Source organism: Gracilinanus agilis, chromosome 2, assembly GCF_016433145.1.
Source record: "Gracilinanus agilis isolate LMUSP501 chromosome 2, AgileGrace, whole genome shotgun sequence".
Lineage (NCBI taxonomy): Eukaryota > Metazoa > Chordata > Mammalia > Didelphimorphia > Didelphidae > Gracilinanus > Gracilinanus agilis.
The window spans coordinates 267,961,649-267,984,754 of NC_058131.1; the positions used below are offsets into that span (position 1 = coordinate 267,961,649).

Genomic DNA, 23,106 nt, shown 5'->3' on the forward strand with positions numbered 1-23,106 from the left:
TATTTATATCTCCAGTCCTAATTTCTTCCTAAATCTCCAGTCCTATATTTCCAATTGTCTACCCATCTGTCATCTCACCACATACTAAGGCATAACATGTCCAAAACCAAATTCATCATCTCCTCCAGAACCTGTTCTTCCTCTTGACATCCCTATTTTTTGCCAATGGTATCATCATCCTCCAGATTACCCAGACTTTAAATCTCAGTGATGTTTTTGCCTCTATCCTTTCCCTCAGTCCCACATCTTCTAAGAAGTACTCTTATAGTTCACAGAATTAATTTTTTTTCAATTAACAAAAATTTATTTTCTCTCCCTCATCCTCTCCAATCCATTGGGGGAGAAAGACAAAACTCATAATAAACATGCATTATCAAGAAAAAACAAATTCTTATATTGGCTGTGTCAAAATGCCTTATTCTGTACCCTGAATTTATCACCTATCAAGGGGTGAGTATCATCCTTTATTACTGGTCATTTGGAATCACAGTTGATCATTTAATTTATCATAGGTACTTATGTCTTCTAAATCAAACCCCATTTCTAATACATCACCATGGGTTCAAGCTCCATAGTAATTCAATCATTCATTCTTTTCTTACTGCCACTACATTCATCACCTCTTCACAGAATCACATAATTTCAGGACTAGAAGGGGTCACAGAGATCATCTGGTCCAATCTGTACCTAACTGAGAATTTCATCAAACCCACTAAGTATTTATATCCAGGCTTTACCTGAAGACCTCTAGTGATCAGGAACCCACTTCTGAGGCAGCCCAGTCTAATCATTAGGAAGTTTTTATTTGTATGGATCCTAAATCATCTCTTTGCAACTTCTGACAAGGTTCCTAGTTTCTTCCCTCTAGGGACAAGTAGAATAAGCCTACTCCCTCTCCCTCGTGATAACTACGAACACTTGAAGATAGCAATCAGGTCTCCCATAAATCTTTTCTTTTGCAGACTAATCAGTACCAAATCCTTTAATATGATCACAAGGCCCTTTATCATTGTAGCTCTCCTCTGGAACCTCTTCAGTTTACTAATGTCCTTAAAAATGTGGCATCCCAAACTAAACACAGAACTCCATATAGAGTCTGGTCAGGGCAGAGTATACACACAGTGACCATATCACAATTGACTTATATCGAGTTTATTGTCCAACACCTCCCCCATCTTGTAGTTATAACACTGATTTTTTTTTAATCCAAAGGTAATACTACAGAATCCAAGGATGCTAATGTTGGCGTAACCTATTCATTTAGTCCAACCTATACATCAGCAATGATCCTCCCCTATAAATCATTTAAGAATGGACTGACTAGGACAAGTGGTCATGACAAGCTATCATCTATTGATATTTATGGGGTTGCCCAAGTTCCTGCAGACACAACTATGGACTAGGAAATCCTAGAATTCCAGAGACCCCTGAACAAATTTTCCAGAATCAGTTCTAAGCAATTTTGAATTCCTTCCACTAATTGTTGCTTTACAAGAGCAAGAAACAAGGGAACATTTCATAGTAGTTGCTCCCTACTTTGAAGTTCATAATACTTCATATGGAGAATTACAAAGCTCACAAAGTTTTGGATAGCCCTATGAGCTACAGAGCTTTGCACTATAGATCTGAACAGTCCCACAGCCAATGGTTCACACCAGAGATGTGGATAGGCTCCAAACTGCAAGATGTTACACTAAAGACTCAATCTCATAGCTTTACACCACAGTTTGGGTCGTCCCACTGCTGAGATGACTTTATATCAGAGGCTTGGAAAACAATCCTGGCCATGGACCAGGGCAAAGCCAGAGGACAACAGACCATGAGAAATGACTCCACTGGGGATAACCAACCAGGGGAAAACCTAATGTCAGCAGCAACATCAGAATGAGTAACCAGAGCAGACCCATTCCAGGAAAATGGGAAAGCGATTTTAGACCATGAGCCTCTATGGGTCTAAGAATAGGATGGCTTCCCCATAGGCTGCTCAGATAAGGATGTCAAAAAGACAATCTGGAATAGGGGCTTTTAGCCTTTTTTTTGTCACGGACCCCTTTGGCAGTCTGGTGAAGCTTATTGACCGCTTCCCAGAATAATCTTTTTAAATGTATAAAACAAAATATATAAGATCACAAATAAAACCAATTATATTGAAATATAATTATTAAAATATTTTTAAAAACAGCTTCAGCTTTGTGGTCATGGACCATGGTCATAGTCCAGCAAGAAGATGGAGGACACGATCATTTCTCTGACCCCATAACCTTTTAAACCTTGCCTAAACAGAAATCAAGTGCCAAATAAAAAGCAACTTCAGCTGTTTCCATGGTCTAGAGTAACCAGAATGCAATATTTTAGAGGTTTTGAAAAGGTTAAAAAAATGCAAGCTGACATTCACTGACCCTGAGCTCGTTCAGAACCTCTCCCTGGCCTCTCATGCTACCTCCAACAAGGCTACACTAGTAGACCTAAGGACCTAATATATGAGTCAGGGCTTGCAACAAAACCCAACCCTCACCTCAGTCCCCACTTCCTCTTTCCAAAGTTGCAGACCCCAACTCCAAGCCGCTTTCAAAGTTTGCTCAGGTAGTGACAGGGAACTCTGCTGGAAGCCACAACTCTGTAGCACCAATGTGACAAAACTCTGAATTGTCCAGAGGGAGAAGAGCAAAACAGAGTGTTTGGGGGTTGGGGGCTGAGGGGGTGGCACTGCACTAAGCCTGAGAAAGAGAACACAGCATCCAGCTGGGAACAGTCCGGACCATCCAAAAGGCACTCAGGGCAGCTGGTGAACTTTGAACTGCCCAATGTGGGAGGAGGCTGAGAAGCTTTGACATCAAGCCCACGATCAGAAGGGACTGAGTCAGAAAGTAAGAAGGGGAAAATAAGGGGGGCAGGGACTAAAATTACCAAGGATCTCAGAAAGAAGAAAATGTCAAGACCTTGCAGATAAATCAGCAGGAAAAATATTAACAACAGAAGGAAACATGGCCCCCCAGATCTAATCAGTGAGATCAGAAATCTATGAATAAATACAGCAAAATGAAGAAAAATGATCTAAATGGAGAGCCCTGTGGAATTTGAGAAGAACAAGGTACCAACAAACAACATTCATTATTGGTTCAAAAGAGAAATAAGAATATTTGAGAGCATAATTTATGACCTGCACAGCAAAATTAATTAGTAGAATAGAAACTGGGACCTATATGAGCAAATCTCACCGAAGAAATTAAAAAAGGAAATAACAGTTTCAGAACACAAATATACAGAAGTGAAGGACAACTTAAAAGAAAAGAAGCAAAAAACAATAACATCAAAAGAAAATATGCTCACTATGCAAACAAAACATCCTCAAAGACAGGATGCATAAAGGCAACCTAAGGATCATAGGTTTTACAGAAGGACACAACGGGATTAAAACCTCAAAGGTATAACACAGAAAATAATAGAAATGAACTTTCCAGAATTTCTGAACATAGAAAATGAATTATTGATTGAAAGAATTCACATATCACATCTAGAAAGGACCCAAGGCTGTAAACTCTAAGACATATAGTGGCTAAATTTAAGTTTGATTCAGAAATAAGTTCTACAAATGATCAAGAGGAAAAACCTTCAAAAATAAAGGAAAGGAAATTTAAATAATTCAGAAATAATTTGCACCAATCAGAAAAGTAGGAGAAAATGAGGGAACGGAAGGAAGGAAGGAAGGAAGAGAGAGAGAGAAAGGAATTTATTACAATACATTATTACAATTACATTACAATATGAGAGGGTATATTAAAGGGATCACTGAGGAAAGCAGGGGGACAGAGGAATATGTGTTGTGCAGGATCAAATTTAGGGCTAGAAATGAGGAGAAGACTCCTGTGATCATACAAAAAGAAAAACCTAGAGAGGAGTGAGTGAGGAGGAGGGAAGAATTGAAAAGGGGAAAAAGGAAGGAGGTCTTGCTTTGGTTGTGGGAGGGAGTTTTATTGATAAATGTCCCCTTAAAGGTGAAGAGCTATGGTCTGTCAAGAGACATAGGAACCCTCCACAAAGTATGGACAAGGGGATTTGGTGCTTAAAAAGTTCATTTATCCTACTTTGGGGTAAGGGGAGCTGGAACTCCTGGGGGCAACTGGCACTGGGGAAGTAAGAGAACATGGACCCAAGGAGGGGATTTTGAAGCAAATGGGAGTGGGGGTAGGTAACCAGGGGAGGGTATAGATCTGTGGTGAGTGGCATTATCAGGGATCTACAATAACTGGCATTGTTCTGGGAATAGAGGAATTCATTTAGTAAACTCTCTGAGGCAGAAGCAGAAACCTTCTAAAGGAGTGCCTAGAATGGAAACCTTGAAAATTTTGATTACATGACGAATACAGAGTAAAGAGAAAGACCAGATAATTAAAGGGGTCACATATCAGAGAATGAGGATCTAGAGTAGAAAGAGAGGAGAGATAACAAAGATAGTGAGATAAATTTTTTGAAAGGGGGAAATTTTTTTTTAACTATTAAACAGGATTAGTTGAAAAGGAAGAGAGAAAGGGGGATCTACTTGACTGAGAGGAGAGAAAGGGGGATCTATTTGGTTGAGAAGAAAAAAAGGGGGAAAGAATTATATAACCAGATAAAAGCAGGAGAGAGAAAAACAAAACCCTAAAGGGAAAGGGGTAACAAACAAGAGAAGGAGATCAGAGTAAGGGAAAGAGAGCCAATGGAAACAGGGCCACCTTAAAAAATTAAGGTAAAGTAACTGAAAGATAATAGCACTGTGTTTACAACAGAACAGTTGAGCAGAAACTAACATTAGTATATTTCAATGTGAATGGATTAAATGGTCCAATAAAACAAAAAAAAAGTTACCATATTGGATAAGAAAACAAAACTCTACAAGCTGTTACTTAAAAGAAACACATTTCAAAAAGAAAGATATATACAAAATAAAACTAAGGGGATATGAAAATGTTATTATGCATTAGGTGAATCCAAAAGAGCAAGAGTTGACAAGCAAAAATAAACATTCAAAAATAAAAAAGGATAAGTAAGTAAACTATTTTATGTTGAAAGGAGCCATAAGCAACAAACCAATATCAGTAATTAACACATATGTTCCAAATGTATTCAAATTCATAAAGGAAATATTATCTGAGCTACAAGAAGACATAGACAATAACACAATAGTGACAGGAGACTTAACTATTCCTCTCTCAGTTTTTGATGAGTCAATGAGAAAACTACACAAAAGAGAAAATATGAAACTGAACAAATTCCTGGAGAAACTAGAGTTAAAAGAATATACATATTTCTCAGCACCATATGGAACTTTTACAAAAGCTGTTCATGTACTAAGGCATAGAGAAATTGAAAACAAATGTAAGAAGGCAGAAATAATTAATATATCCTTTTCAGATCATAACACAATGAAAATAGTCATTGGTTCCCCAAACAAAAGATACAGACCACCCAAATGAAGATTTAACAATGAAATCCTAAATAATGAGTGGGTCAAAGAACAAATCATAGAAACAATTAATAACTGTGTAAAAGAAAATGATAATGATGAAACAACATACCAAAATTTCTGGGATGCAGATGAAGCAGTCCTCAGGGGAAAAATCATATCCTTACAAACATACATTAACAAAATAGAAAAAGAGAGGATTAATGAACTTAATATACATTTTAAAAATTAGAAAGCAACAAATAAATAAATTTAAAATAAACACAGAAGGAGACATTAAAAATTAGAAAGGAAATATATAAAATAGAAAGAAAAAAGCTCATAGAAATCATAAATAAAACTAAAAACTGATTCTTTGAAAAGATAGATAAAACTGATAAACCCTTAGATGATCTGATTAAAAAGAAGAGAATACAAAAGCAAATCAATGAAATAGCAAAGGGACAAAGTGAAGTCACAGCAAAACCAGAATAAAAAGAATAATCAGAACATATAATGAACAGTTATGTGCTATTAAAAGTGAGAACGCAAAAGATGTAGGATATCTTCAAAAATAAAAAATATTCAGATTTTAGAATACTAGCTAAAGAACTTTAAATAATTCAGTCTCAGAAAAGGAAATATATCTGGCTGTAAAGGAATTACCAAAGAAAAAGCTTCTTATCCTAATGGATTCACAGGAGAATTCTATCAAACTTTTAGGGAACAGGTACCTCTACTTCACAAACTGTTCTCAAAAACTGAGGGAAAAAAAACACTCTCAGAATTCTTTTTGTAAGACAAATAAGGTCCTAATACCTAAACCTGGGAAGGAAAACCACAGAAAGAAAACTATGAGCCAATATAATCAATGAACATTGTGATGAATATATATGAATATGAATATGTGATAAATACATTTACTCAAAAATTTAAAACAAAATCCTAATAGACTAAAATGATTTATCCAAAAAAATCTTTCATTACGAACAAATGGGATGCAAAGTGGTTCAGCAATAGGAAAACAATCTATATAATTAATTGTATTATAAACAAAAACATACAAAAACCACATGATCATATCAACAGAGGCAGAAAAAGTCTTTGACAAAGTACAAAATTTTTATGCTAAAAACAAAACCCTACAAAGTTTATGCACATACAGATTTTTAAAATTTCCTAAAAAGCATCTATCTAAAACCAAAAACAAGAATGCAATGAGGATATGCTAGAAGCTTTCCCAATAAATATAGGAGTGAAGTAAGAACACTTATTCTCCTTACTCTTATTTGATATAGCTCTGGTTGTGGCAATAAGAGAAGGGAAATAAAATAAAAGCATAAAGATAGATAAAGAGGACATAAAAGTATCCTTATTTGCTTATGATATAACAATTTGATTAGAAAATTCTACATAATCACCTAAGATATTCATTGATGAAATTAATAACTTAAAGTTGTAAGTTATAAAATAGATCTTCAAAAGTCAAAAACATCTCTTTATAATAACAAAACATTAGAACAAATAATAAAAAGGGAAATTCCTTTCCAAATAACCAAAAAGGGCATAAAATATCTGGGGGTTAACCTACTAAGGCATACAAAAGACTTGTATAGATTCAATTACAAAGCCCTCCTTAAGAAATAAAGAACAACTACAAAGTTGAAGGAATATTCAGTGATCAAGGTTAGGCCATACCAGTATGATAAAAATGATAATACTTCCAAAATTAAATTTATATTAATAACTATAACACCAATCAAGTTATTAAAGGATACTTTGGAGAACTTGATAAATTAACAAAATTCATTTTATTTTTTTAAACCTAGAAATTCAAGGGAAATGATGAAAAGAAATAGGGATGGAAGGGGAATAGCACTTTCAGATCTCAAACTTATTATAAAGTAGCAGTCCTCAAAACCATATGATACAAGTTAAAAAAACAGAAAGATCAGTGTAAGAGACTAGGCAAAGAAGAATCAGAAAAAATGGAACTCAATAGCCCAGTGTTTGTTAAAGTTGAAAACATAAATTACTTAGGAACAAAACTGCTTATTTGATTAAAAAAACTGCTAGGAAAACTAGAAAGCAGTCTGGCAGAAATTAATTAAACTCAGATCATTCTAAATGCATATGCAACCCTAATACTGAAGATTATACTACTGTAAGAAATAATGTATGTCATGAATACAGAGAAGCTTGGAAAGATCTATGTGAACTGATGGAGACTTTGGTAAGCAAAGTCAAGAAAACATATAGACAGTAACTACTACAAAGTAAATGGACAGAACTACAAATAACAAAAATCAAAAGTAAATGTAACAAAATAATTAAGATCAAGCAGGATTTTATTGATGATATGAGAAGACATCCCCAACCCACCCCTTCCTAGATATAGGAGGTCCACAGGTATCACACATTTTACACTTTCAGATTTTTTTTAATGAAATGATCAGTTGTGCTAAATTTTTGTTCTTTCAAAAATATTTGTTATACGAGATGACTCTCTGGAAGGGGCACTGGGAGGGAGATTTGGGATAAATGGTGATATAAGAAACAGAAGGTATGAATTAAATCTTAATTTTAAAAAATTTTAAAGAGAAACTTCATCTACACAAAAGTACCCATAGGTTCCTTAGAGAATCATTATGGAGTAAAATTAATCAACCATACAAATAATACATATAATAAAGATGAACAAACTACACACTATTGGTACTCTTTGAAGCTTAGGAAAAACAAAACAAACAAGAAACCGAGTTCGCAGAATCCAAGTTAAGAAGCCCTGGGACTTAGATTCTGGACCTACTTTGTGACTTTGAAAATCCTCAGCAGCTGGAAAGCACTCAATACACTGGTGCCAAACAAGGTTCCTGGCTTGATCTCAGTACAGATAATTTCAAAGATGCTCCCTATAATTTATTCCTATTAAATTTCATCTTATTAGCTTTGCCCCATGTATTAGCCTGTCAAGATCTTTTTGGATCCTGACTCTGTCATCCAGTGGGTTAGCTATCCCTCCCAGCTTTTTGTCCTCTATATGTGATAAGCTGATGATTCATGCCTTTGTCCAAGTCATTGATAAAAATGTTAACCCAGAGCCCAGTGCAGACTCTTAGGGGAGTCCCACTAGAGACTCCAAGTTGAGTTGTTAATGATTATTTTTTAGGTCAACTCATTCAGTTAGACCTGAATCTATCTAACTGCTGCCATATAGCCCATGGAGGGAGGGAAGGAATAAACATTTATATTGTGCCTACCATGTACCAGTCACCATGCTAAGTACTTTTTACAAATATTATTTCATTTGATCTTCACAACAACATTGCAAGGTGGGTACTATTATAATCCTTATCTTACAGCTCAGGAAACCAAGGCAGATAGAGCTTAAGCAAGTGACTTGCTCCAGAACACACATCTAGTAAGCATATGAAGCCAAATTTGAATTCAGGTCTTCCTGATTCTAGGTCCAATGCTCCATCCACTATGCCACCAACTGAACTGTCCTAGAACTCCCTCTTTGTCATCATGAATAACATGAGTGACTGTGTCAAATGCTTTATTGAAATCTATGAAATTTAAATCTCTGGTATTCTCTTTAATCCCATGCCAATCTTGCCCCTCCCACCAAAAAAATAATTCAGTTATTCTAGAATGATCTATCGCTATTATTTATAAGTGAAATCATACTGGATTTTTGTGATCATGGTTTTTCCCCCCCCTAGATGTTTGTTAATCATCCCTTGATGAATACATTCTATCTGCCAAAAGTCAAGCTCACTGGCCAAGGATCAGCAAACCACTGCTCTTTGCTTTTTTGAAAAAACAGATAACATTTGCTCTTCACCAGACCTGTGGCACCTTTCTCATTCTCCATGATCTCTCAAAGTCCATTGGAAGTAGTTTTGTCAGTCACATCTATTGGTTTAGTATCCTAGGCTAAGTTGCCTAGAATTGGTGACTTGAACTCACTGAGTGCATCAAGGGGCTCCTCATTATCTTTTTACTTATCTCAGGCATTAACCACCAGCTAGTCATATTAGCCCATCTTTTCCTGTCTAAAGATCATTCATAGTACTTGGCAGAAAAAATGGAGACAAAATAAGGAGTTGAGCATTCTAACTTCTATATATTATCATCTCATGCATTAATCTTCACCTTTCCTCTGGCTACCTCTTTTCCCTGATGTATCTCAAAAACAAGTTGCTTTAGGAGACAGCTAGATGGCTCAATGGATTGAGAACCAGGCCTAGAGGCAGGAGGACCTGGGTTCAAATGGATTTCCTAGTTGTCTGACCCTGAGCAAGTCACAACCCCCATTGTCTAGTTTTTACTGCTCTTCTGCCTGGGAACCAATACAGAGTATTGATTCTAAGATGGAAGGTAAGGGTTTTTAAAAAAGATTGCCTTATTCCATCAGCTCCAGTCCATTCTGTATTTGTGCATTTCCGACATTTTTACAATATGCCATATTTTTGTATTGATCCTTTGCTGCCCGTCCCTTCTTCCATCTTCCATACATGTTCCATGTCCTTCTAAAAATCTAGGTTAGTCAATGGGTGGCTTATGTATCCTCGTCAGCCACTTTTAATAGTTCAGTTCAGAATTCTTCCTTAGAGTTTTCTCTTTGGGTCTTCAAAAATTTGTCCTGAGCTGACTTCTTTTGTAGAATTTTAAGCCATAGGAAATTACCTATTCCTTCTCTGAACACTTTGAGATCTATTCTTCCAAACTCTGCAGTGAATGTTGGGCTATTTCCACTCCTTCATCATGTATTCCAAATAAACTGATCATTTCCCACCCTCCAAGGTTCTCAAGGTACCTCAAACAACTATTTCTTTCTTGTTCATAATCTAATTCAGAACAGATTTTTGTCTTTTTGCTTTTCTCCACCTTTTGGAGGATGAAACTGTCATTAGGATAAGCCAAGAATACTGTTCAGCTTTTGGCAGAGAGAAAATTAAATTTCAAATAGATGCCTAAATAATTAAAGATTTTATCACTATTTATCTCCATTTCTGGGCTGAAAACCTCATCCATGTTCTCCTCCTGTCCAAGTGGTCTACAGAATGTTCCCACAACAATAATCAGTCAATCAGTTAGTCAGCTAGCCTTTAATAAGCATCTACTATGCACCAGATACTATGTTCAGTGCTGGGAGTACAAAGAAAGGCCAACGATAGTCCTTGCCCTCGAGGAGCTCACAGTTTAATGAGGGAGACATGTAAACAACTATGAACCAACAAGTTATATAGGAGGGATAAATTTTAGGTACTCTCAGAGGGAAGATATGAAGATTAAAGAAGACTGGGAAAAGTTTCTTGCAGAAGGTAAAGTTAAAGGAAGACAGAGAATCCAGAAAGCAGAGAGGAGAGAGACAGACAGGAGAGTTCTATCTCTCCTTCCAATGATTTTACCCAAATATTCTCCAATATGTTTTCTCTCTCTGATTCTTGGATTTACTCATATAGAGATGTGTATGTGTATGTGTGTGTGTATTACCATCCTCATCTAAAACATGTTCTATTCCTTTAGAATATGAGGGCTATCCCCCAAGCCATATTTCAGTTTAGGACCTCATCCCACCACAATTCATAGATGCCTATGAAAACAAATTGACCACATCTGCAACACTAAGACAATCTCTCCCATTACCCCAGGCTCACCCCATCCCACCAATCCATCCTGTACACATTGAAAAATTAATCTTTTTAACATAACTTTGATCATAGTACTACCCTGCTCTAAGACCAATAATTGCTCCCAATTATCTGTGGGATCAAATCCAAACTCAGAGTTAGGTCCTATTGCACTAGGAGGAAAAGCAGAGCAGAAAAGGACCAGTGAGTGATTTACCTACAAACATATTCTAGGGAGTAGCTAGGTGGTTCAGTGGATAGAGAGCCAGGGCTGGGGTACAGGAGGACCAGAGTTCAAATCTGGATTCAGATACTTTCTAACTGTGTGACCCTAGGCAAGTCACTTAACCCTCATTGTTTAACCCTTTATTAAACACACATACACATTCAATAGTAGCATCAAGAGCCAAGGTTCCTGTGTCCTTTTCATAAAACCACCAAATCAGAAGGCTTGCCTCACTGAGACCAATGTTAAGCAAGTTCAGTACTGGTCCTGTCCAGAAACAAAGTTTTCTCTAATCTGGGTATTGAATGATCCTGAGGTGCCCAGCAGGGATGGTTAATTTCCTAACTCTTCCAACTCCCAGATCTCCCCTACTTGCTATTCCCTATCTTGTTGTGGGCCAGAGATTTCTTCAAATTACATGGAGAACCTCCTTACCTACAGCTATGTCCCATCTAGCCCAGGCAACCATTGTACTCAGAGCCATAACTAGGAACATTTGTGCTCAAGGGAGCACAAACCATGCCCAGGGCCAGTGGCAAAGAACATTCCTGCAAATCAACTTCTCAAGCTGACAGCACAGAAGTGCTGTGCTGGTTTACTGAGAGCGGAGACAAGCTCACCTGTAAGTTGGTTACTGAGGAGGAGGTAGCTAGCCATTTGGTAGCTTCCTATTTTAACTCTTCCTTACTAACTAGGTTCTTTATTGTTTCTGTGCTCCTAAAGTACTACAAATGCTTTCTTTCACACCTTCTAAATTCTGCATCCTGAAGCAAAAACCTCCTTGCCCAACCCTAATTATAGCTCCGTGTCATCCCCTGCCTGAAGCCCACCAGCATTGCTGAATCAAGGCAAAAAGAGGCAAGTTTACCTCATAGAGCATCCTTAGCCCTTCCCAGGAAAAGAGATCATTCAGATCCCTGAACTTTGCCTTCACAAGACATCACAAAACAAGCATCCTCGTTGTCTGAGAGATAGTGACCAGGAAACAGCTACCTTCATTGGTCCCTCCTCCCGCCTCTAAAACAGTAGAATAAGGGCTGAAGAATAGAAAAAGGAGGACCCACTCAAATAGGCTTATAGAAAAGTGCTTCATATTGTAGTATGGAAAAGTCAATGAATCTGGAGAAGTCCTGGGTTCAGATTCTGACTACTTCTCATTAACGGTGTGACTGTTAGCAAGTCACTTCCCCTCTTGGACCTCGGCTTTCTGATTTGTAAAATGAAAGAGTTGGACTAAATAATTTCCAACTTTCCTTCTAGTTCTAACTCTAACGAGTTATGAACTTGAGGGGAGGATGAGGGCCATGCTGAGTATTAAACTAGGAGCCTTGAGCCAAAAGGCTATTGTGATGCCATCTGTGTGCCCCACCCTTGAGGCAACTCCTCAATTCCCTGAGCTCTGGACTCTGAAGCAATTATCCAGTGAGTGGCAATTACTTTTTCTAAGGGAACAAAATATAATGGAGCTTTGGAGGAAAACATGCCGTTCTGAAAGTGCCTTTTTTGTAAAGATGAAATAAGAGTGAACCAAGTATATCTAGCCTTCCCCACCACAGAATCTGCCTCAGATTTAATACTTATTTGATATCTATCTTATTACCTGAAGAAGTGAGATATTCCACACCAGGGCACTAAGTTATCTCCCGAGCCAGGGAAAAAATGGCAGACCCACAGATTTCCTCAACCTTCTATCTGGTTTCTATGAAAAATAGCTTCATAGGAAGGAGCCTCAAAAGGGCCAACTCGGGAGCCTGAGGGAGGATGGGGGTAAGAAATGGGGGCAGGAAATGATATAGAGAAGGGAAAGGGAAAAGGAGACTGAAGAAGATGCCAGTAGGAAATGGCTCTCAAAACTGAGCCTTAGCCTCCTTTCTCTGAGGATCGTCTGAGTCCCTCTCAGGCCCCCAGATCCAAATTTTGGGGGATGGCTTTTGCATGGCCTTAAGGATCCTTGGACATCAGCACCCCACCCCCTCAACTTTCCTTCCTTCAATTCAGGTACAGAATGATGGCTAAAGGAATGAACTAGGTAGGGCACACAAGGATAGTCACATAGACTGAGTTTTGTGACTTAACTCTGAGGATCGATTTTATCCTATCTGTGACTGTAACCTCTCCAAGCCCAAAAGAAGAGTTTAAACTAGATGTCTTCTAATATCCCTTCCAGTTATAACTCTATTATCCTATCATTTGAAAAAATATTTTTTCATTTAAATATAGGATATCTAAAAAAAGTTTGTCACATTCTTAAGCATGATTTCATTATGACTTTGAGGTCAAGTTTCTTTCCACCCACTCCCATCCCTATCCCAGAGGAATAAATAGATTTCCTCTTTTGTGTGTGTAGAAAACCAATGGGAAAATCAGATTCAACAGAAAGAAATTGGCTTTATGGACAACTTATCTGGATCATACCTCTTTCATAAAGGGAGGTTCCCCCTCCACCTGTATTGCTGGGTAATCTTGTATCATTCTACTATTTGGTGAGGAGGGAAGGGAGGGAATGGGATCTGGAGAGGGCAGAAATTATCAAATGAAGACTATAAATGAAACTACAAGAAAAAGCCCTTCCTTCTCGGACAAATCATCCTCCTCTCCACCACAGATAGAATATCCACTACACATTGTGGCTGACACTACAAGTCTTTTCTCCCCCACCCCTGCCCTTAGCCTCCCTGCCAGCTCTCTAAGGCAAATAAATGGTGGTCCCTGAGATGCTGACTGGCTGATTAGAACAGGGTTAAGTAATAATAATGCTGATGATAACTACCTCCATTTACTAGGATTTGAATACAAGTCTCTTATAATTCCAAGATAGGATGCTTTCCTTGAAATCCTCTTAAGTCCTCCCTTTCTATCTATCAAGTTTTATCAATCTTACCTCCATAACAACTTTCTCATTCATTTTCCTTTGTCTACTTATATGTCTCCTTTTACAGTGAGGATTAGACAAAGCAGATGCTAAGTAATTCCGGTTGGGGAAGCAACTAGAAGTACCAAGAGAGACCTTATGTAGAAAGTGTCACAAGCTGATTCTAAAGGAAATCGAGGATTCTGAGACAGAGAAGGAGCAAGAAAGCATTATAGTTATCAGGGTTGTCAATATGAAGGCATAAAGAGAGAAGGGAGAGCAAGAACTGTAGCAATCGACTCCTAATTAACTTCCTATTCCTATTCCTCCTTTCTCTAATTCATCCTTCACATGCTTGTTCCAATAAAAGCTCCACTCTGATCACATTTATGAAAAATCTTGCCCATTACCCATGAAATAAAATATAACCTCCCCATTTTGGTATTCAAGTCTCTCTACCACATGGTTGCAGTCTCTCTCGCCCCTCTAGCCTGGGCTCGGATTATTCCCTCTTTCTAGTCTTCCTAGTAGTTATTCAGCCTTCTCTTATTGTTATGCCTTTGTTCACCATGACACCAGCAATGGACTCCCCTCCTCCTACCCTGCCATTTCTCTCTGTTTACATCCTTTACTTTCTTCAAAGGCCAACTAGATGCTCCCCCTGCCAGGAAGATTTCCCTTATTTAATCTCGGCTCCCCTCACCCTCACCTTTGCCCCCCTCCAGCTGAAAGGGTTTTCTCCCTTCTCAGACTTTTTCTAGCACTCATTTGGATGCCTCCTTTGAACTCATCTCATTTTCTCTTGTACTCGAGTTACATATTTTGCTCCATCAACAAGAATTTATTAGATGCCTATTATATAATGGGCTTGTGCTAAGCTCTAGAGATGTAAAGACTAAGGTGAAAGTCCCTGCTCTCAAGTAGCTTATATTCAAATCAGGGAAATAACATATACATATATTTAAGTACACACAGACTGGATGCAAAACAAACACAAAATAAACAAAGATAATATGGAGAGGAGGGAGCAGCAAGGTGGCTCAGAGGATATACCTCTGGGCCGGGAGTCAAGAAGACCTCAGTTCAAATCCGTCTGACCTCAGATATTTGCTGACCTTCCTTGGTCAAGTCACTTAACTCTAGCTCCTTTGTGAGGAAAGGCCTCACATGGGAGCTAGAGATTCCAAAAGAAAAGTGAACAGGGAGCGTATTATAGAAATGAGGGACAGCCAGTGCTTAAGCCAAAATGTTCTAATTAGGGCTGGTGTCATAATCCAAGTATCTTCAGAGCCCAATACAGGGCCCAACATATAGTATAGAAGGTACTTAAAGGATTATTAAATGATATTTGTTGAATATGTGTATGGGTTTTGTGCCTTCTCCAAGACTATGAGCTCCTTGAGGACCGGGATGATTTCTGATTCATCTGTGGCTCCCCACAGTGACCAGAACCGCACTTAATAAAAATTAATTAAACAAATGACTCCTGGGTCTTTGGCCAAACTTCCCGGTTCCTCAGGAGCTGGGTTCAGCCACAGTCTAGAAGGGGAAAGTTCATCCTTTTCCAGTGTTCTGTCTGCTTCACTCCTAGGAGTAACGTTGCTGAAAATTTCCATGGAACCATCCGGACATCCTGCAAAGACCATCTGTAATGTGCACATGGTCTATGTCTACACAGCACAGACTGGGATTTGGGAAAATAGTCAAGTAACTTCATTAATATCCAACCATGGGGCATGGAACATTGCCTGCACTGTCAGACTTAGTATCTGGATTAGTTAGTTTTGCTGAACTGCTATCTTTTCCCTTTTGTTAGAAGGAATGACTCATCCAGTAGGGGAAGAGGTAGAGATAGATGCAGCAACAAAGAGGATATAAACAAGAAAGATATCATGAAGGGGCAGCTGGGTAGCTCAGTGGATTGAGAGTCAGGCCTAGAGACAGGAGGTCCTAGGTTCAAATCCAGCCTCAGACACTTCCCAGCTGTGTGACCCTGGGCAAGTCACTTGACCCCCATTGCCCACCCTTACCACTCTTCTGCCTTGGAGCCAATACACAGAAGTTAAGGATTTAAAAAAAAAGATATCATGAACACGATTTATTCTAGATAGAGGTAGAGATATAGACAGAGTTGATCCAGATGTGTCTCAGACCATGAGACTTGGGTCTGGTGAGCTTGGACTTTAGTCTCTGAATAAATGAAGCTGATCCCCAAATCGTCTTCACCTCCAGGCCAGTGCCCCGTGTAAAAACAACCCCGACTACTTGTTTCAATAATTCAGAAAGTTCAAGCTTCTGAGGCTTATGATTGTTTAAATTCTGAACTTCTCTTTAGTTTGGCTGACACAGAAAGACAGGAGAAAAGCAGGGGTTTTGCATGGCCCTCCAAGCCCTACCCTCACCCCCCCAGGCTGGAAGGGGTTAAGGAGTGGGGAGTTCAGTCTGCTCATCCCTAATGGCTAGAGGCCCTATGAGATAGATCTATACCATTAGACAGATCTAATGGCTGTTTTCAATTACAATCATGGCCCAGAGAGTGCTCCCTCCTCCTCCCCCCAGTCCTGCATTTAGAGTCCCCTCCCCCATCACTGCACACAGATTCTTCTCCCCCATCCCTGCTCTGAGATTCTTCTCTCTCATCCCTGCACAGAGCCCACCCCCACCCCTGCATAGACCGCACTTCGTCCCCTCATTCCAACACAGAGACTCCTCCCATCACTTCACAGAAGGAGCCTTTTCCTTCCACCTCCCCCAACCCTGTATGCCGAAAGTCTCCTCCTTCTCTCCTTGCACAGAGGGAGCTTCCTTCCACCTTTGTACAGAGAGCCTACTTCCCTTATGCCCGAAGAGAGATTTGTCCCCTATCCCTGCACTGAGATACTCTCCCTCCAGCTTCCTTACTCATGCACCAGAGAACTGACTCTGCATCCCTGAACACAGAGCAGTTCCATCCTCCTCATCCTTGCACTGAGGGGCTCCTCCCCATCCCAGGACTGAGAAAGTCTCAACAACCAATCCCTGGAGAGCCTCCCCTTGCAATGCTTCCCAGAGACCTCCCCCATCTTTTTAGAAAGAGCATCACCTCTATTTGATGCAAAGAGAGCCTCCCCTCTTTTTTTGGGGGGGGGGTTGGTGGTGATGGAAAGAGCCTCTCCACATCTTTGAAAAGAGAGAGTCTTCTCCACCTTTATGCAAAGATAGCTCCCCCCCATCTTTGTACAAAGAGCATCACCTCCATTTGGTGCCAAAAAGAGCCGCCCTTCATCTTTGGGGGTGAAAGAGTCTCTCCACAACTTTGAAAAGACAGACCCTTCTCCATCTTTTTGCAAAGATAGCTTCCCCCAATCTTTGAACAAAAAGAGACTCCCCATCTTTTTACATCTTCCCCTTTCTCTCTGCAGAGAGAGCCTCCCCCATCTTTATGCAAAGAGAACCCACTCCCATCTTTAGGTAAAGAATCCTTCCCTTCTCCTTCTGCAAAAAGAGCCCTCTCTTCTCTTTATGTAGAGACCCTTCCCCCATCTTTGTACAAAGAGTATCACCTCTATTAGATGCAAAGAGAGCCTCCCTTCATCTTTCTTTGGGGGGAGGGAAAGAACCTCTCCACATCTTTGAGAAGAGAGAGTCTTCTCCATCTTTTTGCAAAGATAACTTCCCCTCCATCTTTGTGTAAAAAGAGACTTCCACCCTTTCTCCATTCTCCCCTCTCTGCAGAGAGAGCCTTCCCCATCTTTATGCAAAGAGAACCCACTCCCATCTTTAGGTAAAGACCTCTACCCTTCTCTTTCTGCAAAAAGAGCCATCTCTTCTCTTTATGCAGAGACCCTTCCCCCATCTTTGCACAAAGAGATTCCTTCCCCATCTCTTTGCTGAGAGCCTTCCCTCATCTTTGTGCACAGTGAGCCTCCCCCAGCTTAGTGCAAAGAAAGCCCTCCCCCTTCACATCACTCCACAGAGAGAGCCTCACACCCCAGATGCAATCAATTCCCTTCATCCCACACTATTTAGAGTCTGACCACTTTTCTGGCCCAGCACTGTTCCTTAAACAGACTTCCTTGGATGCATTGGGTACCACTATCAATGGAATAATCCTCCCTTTTGCCCACACTTCCTCCACATGACTCCCACTGCCATAATTCCTATAGCCATGCATCTTTTAGAGGAAGCCAAGCACCTTTCACATGGTACCCAAACTTTGGCCAACAGTCCCAGGGTTCACAGTCCAGTTATGGGCTTACAGACATAGTTTGGCCAAAACCCCCTTAGGTCTGCCTTCTTCTATTCAAATCAATTCAGTTCATCAATCTATTTCTTAAATACTCATTATGTATAAGGCAAAAACCAATCCTTGTCCTCAAGGTGTGCTCCCATTCTACAGGAGGGCAACCATGAGCTGGGGGGGGGGACTTAACTTTTTGTATGTCACTGAACCCTTCTGCTGTCTTGTGAAATCAGAATCATATTTTAAATGCACAAAATAATACACACAGAATTATAAAGGTAACTGACTATAATGAAAGATGGTCCTCAAAATATTTTTTTAATTGTGCAGATCCCAGTTTAAGAACAGAACATGATTATACAGATGAAGAAATACAAAGTATGCTCAAGATTAAACAAAGTAATCTCAAGAGGGAGAAAGTATTAACAGTTGGAGTGGGAAGGCCTATGCGATATAGGGTAGGTACCTGAGCTATTCTTTGAAGGAAACTAGGGATTCTGTTAGAGGCAGCTAGGAGAAGTGGATAGAGATCTGGGCCTGGTATTAGGAAGACCTGAGTTCAAATCCAGCCTCAGTTACTATGTGGCCCTGGACAAGTCACTTAATACTGTTTCTTTCCATTTCCAAAATGACAAACTACTCCAATATCTTTGCCAAAAAAATCCTACATGGGATCATGAAGAATCAAACACAATTGAACAATAGTAAGGGATTCTGTGAAGCAGAGATGAGGGAGGATTACATTTCAGAAATTGGGGGAGGGCACTTAAATTTGATTTAACAAGTATTTATGAAGCAAGGCGCTATGCTAGATGCTAAGAATACTAAGGGGGAAAAAAGTTCCTGCCTCAAGGATCTTGGGGAAGAGGAAAGAGAAAAAAATGTGTAAAAATAGGTAAAAGAATATAAAAAAAAAAAACAAGCAAAATAGGGGAAAACTGGGAAGCTTAGTAGATAGAGAGCTAGGCCTAGAGACAGGAGATCTTGGGTTCAAACCTGGTCTCAGATACTTCCTGGCTGTGTGACCTTGGGCAAGTCACTTGACCTCCACTGCCCTAACCCTTCCCACTCTTCTGCCTTAGAACCAAAACACAGAACTGATTCTAAGATGGAAGGTAAGAAATTTTTTTTAATCAGCAAAATAAGTACGAAATTATTTTGGTGCAAGATTGAGGGAAAGGCAGGGAGGCATTAAGAATGGGGGAAATAAGGAAAGGGCTCTTGCAGGTGATGGAGCTTGAAAGAAGATAGTGACTAAAAGGCAGAGACGAGGAGGTAAGGGGGACCACAAAAGCCCAGAGACAGGGGTTGGAATGTTCAATGGTACATTGGCCAAGTTTGGCTGGAATGTACACTGCATGAAGGCAAGTTCCATCTGGGAAGACAGGTTAGAGCCATTTTACGAAGGCTTTTCAATGCCCAACAGGAGAGTGTGTATCCCTAGAGGTGATCATGAGTCACTAATAGCTTATACTTTATCAGTGTCAATTTGGCAGTTGTAGGGCGGGGATGGACACTAGATTCAGGGAGACTAATTAGGAGGCTATCACGAAAGACAAGGTTATGAGGGTCTGATCTAGGCTGGTGGCTGCATTAGTGGAGAGGGACAGATTGAAGAGATGTGACGGTGGAATTGATGGTGCTTGGCACTGATGGGATATGGTGGGTGAGGGAGAGTAAGAGTCCAGGATGACTCAGGGTTTGCAAACCTGGACAATTGGAAGGATGGTGATAACAAAAACAGGAAGAGGGAAGTTCAGAGGGTGGATATTGGACAAAATAAGATGAAATCTATTTTGGATACTGAGGTGTCTGCAAGATGTCCAAGTGTAGTTGCCCAGAGGCTTAGAGTTCAGGAAAAGAATCAGGGCTGGATATATGGATTTGGGAGTCATAGGTGTGAGATAGTCATGCATGATGAGAATAAGGAAAAGAAAGAGAGGGGAGACTCGAGAGGAGATGGGAGGAGGGACAGGGAAACTAGGGGAAGGAGCAGAGAGGGAGATGAGGGGAGGAGAGAAGACAAGAGGGCAGAGAAGGTAAGACAGAATATTTAGACAGGGGAGAAGACCCAGGAGAGAACCTTGGTGGCCCCAACACTTAGTGGACTGGGAGAAACATGATAATCCAGCAAAGCAGATTGAGAGAGACTGATCACACCCGGAGGAGAGCCAAGAGAAAACACTGTCAAGAGAAGCCAAGGGAGGACTCGGGGTGTGGGGTGATAAATAGAGTCAAAAGCTACAGTGTTGAGAATAAGAACTAGGAAAAAGTCATTGAATTAGCAATTAGGAGGTTACTGTAACTCTGGAAAGAGAAGTTTCAGTTTAGTAATGGGATCAGAAACCAGATCAGAGATGAGGAAATGAATGAGCAAAGACAACAATTTTTAATTTTTCTGTAAAAAAAAAACTATAAATCACAACAGAGTGAGGGGGTGGCAGGGACAAGGGAGGTTTCTTAAAGGATGAGCTTGGGAATGTCTAGATAAAAGGGAAGGAGACAGTGGATAAGGAAAGACTGAATAGGAGAAAAAGGAATAATCAAAGGGGAAAGTTCATATAGAAGGTAGGATCGGAAGCACAAATGAGGGGGTTGGCCATACTTATTTATTTGTGTGTTTGTTTGTTTATTTATTTATAGCTAAAACCCTCATAGAATCCATACTGTATATTCGTTCCAAGATAGAAGAGCTGTACGTGCTAGAGTATTGGGGGTGAAGTGACTTGCCTAGGGTCACAGAGTGAGGAAGAGTCTGAGGCTAGATTTGAACCCAGGACCTTCTTTTTCTAGCCTCCTGGCTCCCAGACCACTGAGCCACCTAACTACCCCCTGGCCACATCTTTATCAGACACTAAAGCAAAGGAGGAGAGAACAAGGCATAATGAAGAGGATGGGTAGAAGGTAAAAAGGTAGTTCAAAATAGCAGATTGTAGACAGGACTTAAGTCAGGAAGGCCTGCATTCAGGCTGCCACACACACTAAATATTACTGAATAAATCACTTAATCTCTCTGATCCTCAGTTTCCTTATCCGTAAAATGGGGCTAATAACAAGAGTACATAACTCAGGGCATAGAAATGAATACTGGATGACATAATGTATGTTCAAATGAACAACAACTGAATTGAAGATTTTTTTTTCTTCTATGGGCCAGCTTGGTGGCTTATAGGAGCAAGCCCTGGACCTGGAGTTCAGGAAGACGAATTCAAATCCAGCCTCAGACACTTACTATCTGGGTGACCAAGGCATGTCACTTCACCCTACTGGCTCAGTTTCTTCATCTGCAAAAGGAGTTGGAAAAGGAAATGGCCAACCGCTCCAGTATCTTTACCAAGAAAACCCCAAAAAGTGGTCACAAAGAGTTGGATGTGACTGAAAAGACTCAACAACAAATGTATGTAAGCCCTTTGCAAACTGGAAAGCTCAACATAATGGTACTTTCTTGCAGGACAACCCCATGAGGTAGGTAGGTAGATGAATTAGAATTCCTAGTTTATAGTTGAGGAAACTGAGTTACAAAAAGGTTATGTGATGGATCAGAAAATTGCATCCTCTCTGCCCAGATGGTCACACACCAAACCCAGGCACAAAGTGGAAGGAGGTGCAGAAAACTTCACTAGCCAGGTAAAGGCTGCAAAAACTCATGGCTCTCTCTCTCCCCCAAGGATTAGAATGGATGTCCAGGGCATCTAGCGCCTTCATAACAGTGGAGACAGGCCAAAGACTATTGGACGTTCCTGGAGCGAGCAAAATCAACCAAGGCAGATGGAATGCAGCTTCTCCAGGACAGAAAAATCCTCATGTTTGTGAGAAAAATGAGTAGCCAGAACCATAGACCACAGAATTGGGAGAAAAATTGCAGGGCAGGATGGGAAAATTGCAAATGGCTTTTCCAGTTCCATAAAATAGTCAAATCCCTCAAATGATACTCTCTTAACGTGGAAGAAATGATAGCCTTGTCGCCCGTCAGAATTGTATCAGGCAGTGTGAGGTGCCCTACATCTCAAGCTCAGTCAGGCAAACAGCATCAGATAATCAGCCTTGGGAGACCCATATCCCACGGCTATCAGGCAAGCAGCTGGTTCCAGGTGACTAAGGTCAGATGGCTCCATCTCCCATAGTCCCTCAGGCAGCTGATCTTAGTTGGTCTGTCTTTCCATCACCTATCAAGAAGCCAGCATTAGGCAGACAAAGACATGACAAGATACCAGTCTCAAGCAGCCAGCATCAGGTAGCCAAGGTCAAGAGTTATTGTTATTAGGCATCCCATATTGAACAGCCTATCAGACAGACAGACAAACAGACAGACAGACAGACAGGTTGCACAGATTCTACAGGCCATGAGACAAACAATATCAGGCATCCCTGAACCTACATTTTCTTCAGGTGGTCAGCAACTCCCCATACATGCCACATAGACAGTTCTGGCTCCCTCCTTCAAGGGGAAAGGACCATATTAATGGTACAATTATTTATTACTCCATAACTTGACCTCTGTGGAGAAAAATGGTGGGATCCAGAGGCAGGGATAAAGCTCCAATATATTGGGGACAGCTCTGACTTTAGCCCCTCAAACTGCTATCTCCAGAGTAATCAATGATCTATCTCCTAAAGGCCTTTTCTGTCTTCATCTTTCTTGATCTAATTGTAGCTTCTGATGCTCTTGACTGCTCCCTTCTCCTTCTCTTCTTTACCCTAGGTTTTCATGGCACAGCCCACTCCTGGTTCTTCTCCTACCTC

The 23,106-nt window shown here is 40.1% G+C and overlaps 1 protein-coding gene across 1 annotated transcript in view; it reads right to left on the reverse strand.

The window, feature by feature from the left end:
* Positions 1-23,106, reverse strand: part of CACNA1B (calcium voltage-gated channel subunit alpha1 B) — a 275,653-nt gene that overhangs the window by 217,913 nt on the left and 34,634 nt on the right. Inside the window, 1 exon segment of the mRNA XM_044659657.1 lies at positions 9,504-9,547. Within this exon segment, the coding sequence (XP_044515592.1) occupies positions 9,504-9,547 (44 nt within the window).